We start from the raw sequence: 6710 nt of genomic DNA, 5'->3' as shown, positions 1-6710 counted from the left end.
GGAGCGAATGCCTGAACGGGGCTTTGATGAATCCTGGATAAAAATATTAATCAGCGGTATAGTGTTAAATCTTGAAATGCAGGTGCTCATCATGACAATCCCCATAGCCATGCTCCAAAATCCAGGCAGCTCTTTTGTTGATCCATATAATCAAACCAATTCTAGAAGCTTTATCTCCCGCAAGACCAGCTCGTCTATAAAGCTAGTGGGTCTTCATTGTCTATTCAAGTCCAAGAGCTTCATTATTATTATTATTATTATTATTATTATTATTATTATTATTGTTATTATTATTTGCATTTTTATACCGCCCAATAGCCGAAACAAAATTCTCAGCCAACTGCACCATCCTGATTAAATAGGTCCAGCGGTTCCCAGCATGGAGAGCACTGTGATACACCTGCATGCACCTGTCAGAAACAAGAGAGGGCAAACGTAATTCAGAACCATGAAGATGGCTGAATGTACAGGGATTCAAACCCAGACTTTTAAATGTTGAGCAATCAAACCTGGATGAATGAATTTATCAGTTTTGGTTTCTCCCACAGTCATTTTTTTTAAAAAGTTATTTTATCCTGAATATGCACAGGCAAATTCTCATCAAAACCAAACCGAAACAAAATTCTCACCCATTGCTAGATGCAGCCACCCGACTACACAGAACCAAATGCCACTCCACTGTCGTTGCATAATTGTCCCCACTACTCTGAGCAGAGCAGCTCATATGCAGGCTTAAGGAACACCCCATCCTACCGTGTGCCCTCAGCCTGGTACAGACAATGTGGCTGGTGAGGATGGTCTACTGCCCTCCCCACTCCAGGAAGTTGGTTCTCCTATGCCTCTATTACATTTTCTGAACAACAGTACCCCAAGTGCCTGTGAACCTGTGTTTTTTTTCCTTCGCGCCCCCCACCCCACCCCAAATGTAGAAAGAAGAGAGGGAAAACATTTCAGTGACAAGGCATATTGTGGCTAAGAACAGTATTCCAATCTGAAAAGGAACTTCACCAACTTACAGACTTTTGTAAAAACTAGTCACATTTATTCTAGAATTGATCCTTCCTAATTTCTATAGACCGTTTCTTCCTTTTCTTTTTTAGTCTTAGCAACCACAACTCACTAAAACCAAATTAACAGCCTGCTAGAGACTTATGTAATAACATTCTTTCTTCTCTTCGTTTTTAGAATTGAAATTGCTTATTTTTTTTCGACACACAGGAAGTGAATCCAAGTTAACCTGGTGCAATTAAAACATTTTAGTACAGCTTGACTACTTAGAGCTGTTACTGGCAAGCAGTGAGAATGCAAGTTTTGCAGCAATAACTTAAATAGTGCCAAGGCCACCAAGATGCTGTTCTTTTATTTGTAGCCAAATCCTCAACTACTGTCCCCCACATTTTGTACATTTGGCTCATAACCTAAACCTATTCTAAAAAGGGCGGCGTTCCATACTGTTTTTGAAGATAAGGGAAGAACTATGCATGTGCTTGAAGTGACCACTTTCCTTTTTCTAAGGGTTCTAAAGCTTTCAAAGTTGCACACCTCTCCATTAAGCCACCTCTCCATCCTCCCCTCCCCACCCCAAGAACTTTACACATTGCATATACGTGAACTCCATCCTTGTCACAAACTACAACCAGATAGAAGTGCCTGTGTGCTAAGGCAGATCACTAAGCAGAGCAGAGCTGGCAAGTGTGAATCTTTCTCTAGTCCATTCTAGTTTTTGTTGAGGAAGGCAAGTAACGAAGTCTTCAGCACCAAGGGGATGCTTACTAGTTCCCATAAGTCTCCGGCTAGATTTCTCAAGTCTTTTCAATTGTACGTCAGTTTACAAGAGTAGCGGCGTTCTTTCCCCAGCTGGTTGCTCTTTTCAGAAAAAATCCTTCATCTGGGATAGCTTACTATGGATCCTCTCTCTCAGGGGAGGGACATGATGACTGGGATCTAGGATGTTCGTTACCCTGCGCTCTCGATCACGCTTCCATAGCCGATAGGGGTGCGGTGGGAAAGGTGCCTTGCGTCTCTCTCGGCGTAGCTGTACCGTTATTCCCCCAATTGCCAGCATTGCCCACACTGCCAAGATGATGAGGTCATTAGGCTGAAAGGGCACACTAGTGTAAGCTCTCCTTAAGCCTTCATTTAGAATCCTTCGGAGCAGGTCTATGCTAATGTACGAAAGGCTTGTGAATACGTAACACGCTGTAGCCAAGACTATGGTATTAGATCCTATTATGCCACACGCCAGGATGTTGAGAACTCTGGGGTAGCCAACAAAAACTGTTGGGACCATCAAGGTGATGCAACAGAAAGTCACCCAGAATACAGCATCATCTTGGAAAACCTTATAATCTCCTAAGGGAGTGAAGAAGACCGTAGACGCAACAAGGAATCCCAGCACTAGTCCTACAATCAACATACATAGGATCACAAAGCCAAATCGCCACCAATAAGCCACCAATAGGAGGCCTCCAAGAACTCCAACTACTGCTGTAAGACCAAGACTGACATCGTAATCGAGAGCCGATGTTCTAGTAATGGTGATGAAGAAAAAGAACGCCATGGAGATGAAGCCCATAAAGAATAGATCTGTTTTCCAGAGCCTGTGTCCGAGGAAACAGATGAAGAGGCCAAAGATAGCAAGTGCTGTGAAAAATATTTTGGTGGAGAGTTTTCTGAGAGTGGAACAGCTATCCTCCGAAGCAGAGAGGCTACACACACATGTGTGAACAGGTACATATGCAGCTGAGGTGTTCCACAGTGGGTCCCTCACTATGACATTGTAAATCACTCCTTGTCCCGGAAGTGAGGAAAAATACAAGTCTGTTTTGTCTTGGCTAGTTAAGGTCAGCATTTTAACCCTATTAGCTCTGATATTTTGCACCTCAGACATCTTCCTCATGTGGTTCACAAACGCTGCTTCAGACAGGTCATTCTCTGGTAGGAAGTACTGATAGACATCATAGTATAGTTGCTGCCTAGCATCCTGAGTAGTTCCAGAATCACATGAAGGAGGATCTGTACCCCTCATGTACCCCAGATTTGCTGGGGCAAATTTAACGTGTGTCTCGGCCAAGTTATAATCTAAATAGATATTGGGGTCAATTTCCAAGTTAAATTCTAGGTTGCAGCCTCCAGGAATTGGATCTCTTTCAGCATAAGAGAAAGAAACAGCTGTGCTCAACACCCGATCAGTATCCACAGCTTGCAAATACCACGTACACACAGTCTGCTGCGGCCGAAGGATATAAACCAGCCCTTTGTCTACTCCAGTCCCTGAGTTGTTTATGGATGGTTTCTTATCAAAGGAGATGGTCACATTCTTTTGGTGAGTATGGATCTGAAAGACAATGGCAGTCACGTTGCTGGCAATATTCCTTAATACTGCTTCAGTTGGAATGGTTTCATTTAGCAATACATCCTTATACTTTCCCAAAGAAAGCTCAAGAGGAGGGCCTGCCGTGGCGTTTTCTTCAGCTTCACTTCTGCAAACGAGCCCCAAAATCCCAAATGCCACTCCGTAACAGTAATGTACGACTAGGGTATAATGGGCTACCATAGAGTGGTGGTTAAAAAACCCGCTCCGGCATAAAAGACAAATGATCCCAGCGAGATCCATTTAAAAACTGGTTACATTGCACGACTCCCCTACCTGCGTCTTAGCTCTTGCTTTTACCTTCACACACTATTTTTTTTAATGTCTCAGACGACCATAGATCTCTTTGCTTTAAGGCAGTTCCTGGAGGGCTGACTTTTATTTGGTTTGGTGGGACCACTTTGTTGTATTGCATGATCCGTTCATTTTTGAAGATTGTGGCTTTGAACAAAAAGTATGCCTCATAGAATGAATCTTTTTGATCTCTTGGCTTTGTTTCTCTTTTAGAAGTAATATATGGAATTTAGGGTGGGTGGGTGGAGGAGAGGAATGCGGGGTGGGGGGGAAGGCAGCAGAATGAGAGAGATGGTTCAGAGCTTCCAACCGCATTGATTCAGATATGGAGGTCATTAGGGTGACCATATGGAAAGGAAGACAGGGCTGTATCTTAAACAGTTGTGATGAAGAGGGAATTTCAGCAGGTGTCATTTGTAGCACCTGGTGAAATTCCTTCTTCATCACAACTGTTAAAGATATAGGAGCTCTGTCCTCCTTTTCATATGGTCACCCTAGAGGTCACTCCCACCTCTGCCAGTCATTATACAGCTGAAAGGACCAGCCTAGTGTGTGCAGTTTGGACTGATGAGTTCCTATGACAAGCAGCACACAAAAGATCTGCAACATAAGGTACCTGCCTTTCTCCAGGATATGTTTCACACTACAGAGCCCAAATGAAAGCAACAAAGGACATTAAGACTGTGTTCAGGCAACACCATAACAAATGGTGGTTTAAATAGTTGACAGTTGGTTATTTAACCCACCATGGGTTATCTGATGGAATGCCTCTCCTGACATGAGTTGGACTCGATGGCCTTGTAGGCCCCTTCCAACTCTGCTATTCAATGATTCTATGAACCTGCGCTCAATATCCAAGGTCCTCCTCCAGGTGCCTACTCCGAGGGAAGCTTGGAGGATGGCAACAAGAGAGAGGGCCTTTTCTGTGGTGGCCTCCCAGTTGTGCAACAATCTCCCTGACGAGGCTCGCCTGGCGTCGACATTGTTATCTTTTCAGTGCCAGGTCAAGACTTTTCTCTTCTTTCAGGCATTTAGCAATATGTAATTAGCCTGGGTTTGTTTTTGTATGTTTTTGTGGTTTTAAATTGTATGTGTTTGTGATTTTAAATTTTTGTATATTGTTTTTAAGTGTTTCTATCCTATGTAAAGCCACCCAGAGAGCCTCAGCTATGGGATAGTATACAAATATAATAATAAATAATAATAATATTTTTTGTGTTATGTGGTGGGAGTTTTTTAACCAGCGGTTGGTTATTTGGCCAAAATAACCAACGCAAATAAGCAATGCTGTGCAGAGTTAGCTATTTGAACCTTGGTTGGTTATTGTGTCATGTGGAGGGCGCTGTTGTTTATATCCTCAGCCACAGAGTCACAAAGCGGTAGCTCTAGTCCAGCTGGCAGGATAGATTTTGGGCAGCAATGGCTGATGGGATACTAGTGGGAAGACGAGGGCAGGGGGAGGAGAGGGCAGGGGATGAGTGAGTCAACTCAGCATGGACTAATAGTCAACTCAACACTGATCCTAATCTACCCTTGTCAAGTTGATTATTACCCCACCATTGACAATCGTGTTATCCAAACACAGCCTTTGTGGTATTATCTAGGTTCTTGCTTTGAGTCCTTGCATACAGGTCGGACTGAAGATGAAAACAGAGCAAATATATATTGCTGTCAAGTTATTAGGAAATATTTTAGTAGATCATTTTTATGGCTCAAAATACATTTTCCATCAGCACAAACTATCCTTTATTTTACTTTTTCCACTTGCATGATAACTTTGGCTTTGTTGTTGTTGTTGAATAAATGCTTTCACCATAAGAAATAAAAAAGCATAAAGTTCTTAATCACAAAGAAAGAAGATAATAAGGATGATGCCAGCAATGAAACAATAGTAAGTAATACTTGATAATGTAAAATAATACATCCCTTTCTTCGTATTGATTTGTATTGATTTGAGCAAGTTTTATCTCAGAAATTTTAAAACATCCATCCCTGTATTCTGTTGAAAACACTAATCTCCTAAATTAACAAATGCATTCCAATTTAAAGTAAATCTCCATATACTAGAAAGCCGAAACCCTTTCCCTGCCATTTCCTGAACAGAACCAAGTGCATAAGATGTCATTTATAAACTGTGTCCCATATTCTCTTCAATCACTCATTTAACGGTGGATCTTGTGCATTTTCCCAGTTATTTTCCAGTGCAGCCCAATCCTATGCATGTCTACTCAGAACCAAGTTCTGCTGAGTTCAGTGGGACACAGACGTGCCCAGATAAACGTCTATAAAATTGCAGTGTTGAGCCTGGGAATCAGCCCCACTGATTCAGAAATAAGCCCCAGTGGATCTTATTTCTGAATATACATGCATAGGATTGTACTGTAAGTCATTGGATCCAAAAGTAACTTCTGCCCACATCTGCCATATATGACCATTAATCACTACTCTGCAAGAATGGATCTGTCTGGCTTTTAAATAATGGATTTTTGCTTTTGCTTTATTTTATTCATTAAGCCCCATTATAAGCGCCATCCAATGAGTGTTTTATTGCATGCTCATTACTGGGCACTCACGGAGTTTGCTCAGGTCTCTCACATGACCTCGTCTGCCTCCCACATGTCTTCTGGTCTTCCTTGCATGACAAAAAAACAACCCCTCATTAAGTCCAATGTTTTTTTAAACTCGGAATTGCTGCTCTCTCCTGCTGTGTGCAGGAGAAGCAGCGCCATTAGAGCAGTGGACTCAATGGGCCTCGTGCTTGTTGTGTACTTCCTCTTTCAAAAGAGTGTTAGATCAATGTTCTGTTCACCCAAGGACGAGATCCAAACAGCCCTTAAGAACGACTCCACCATTCCAGCGACAGAGGGTTCAAAAGCGCTTTATTGATTAGTAATCAAGGCCTGGTCTCTTCAAAAGGGAGCAATCAGACAAAAGACATAGGGAATATGGTACAGTATTAAAGCTTTCAAGGGGCAGGGCCCAGTAGCAGCATTAACCAATCAGAACATAACACTGGGGCATAGCTAATTATGCTAAACAGTCC

At 42.3% G+C, this 6710-nt stretch overlaps 1 protein-coding gene across 1 annotated transcript; it reads right to left on the bottom strand.

The window, feature by feature from the left end:
• Positions 1-1668: 1668 nt before the first annotated feature.
• On the bottom strand, positions 1669-3556 carry LOC134409064 (transmembrane 7 superfamily member 3-like). Its single transcript, XM_063141663.1, is given in 1 exon segment — positions 1669-3556. A coding segment is annotated over 1 exon segment (1728 nt). The 3' UTR covers positions 1669-1828.
• Between the last annotated feature and the right edge of the window lie 3154 nt (positions 3557-6710).

This window comes from Elgaria multicarinata, chromosome 1 (genome assembly GCF_023053635.1).
Source record: "Elgaria multicarinata webbii isolate HBS135686 ecotype San Diego chromosome 1, rElgMul1.1.pri, whole genome shotgun sequence".
NCBI classification, from domain to species: Eukaryota; Metazoa; Chordata; class Lepidosauria; order Squamata; family Anguidae; genus Elgaria; species Elgaria multicarinata.
This window is presented reverse-complemented; position numbering and strand designations above follow the sequence as displayed.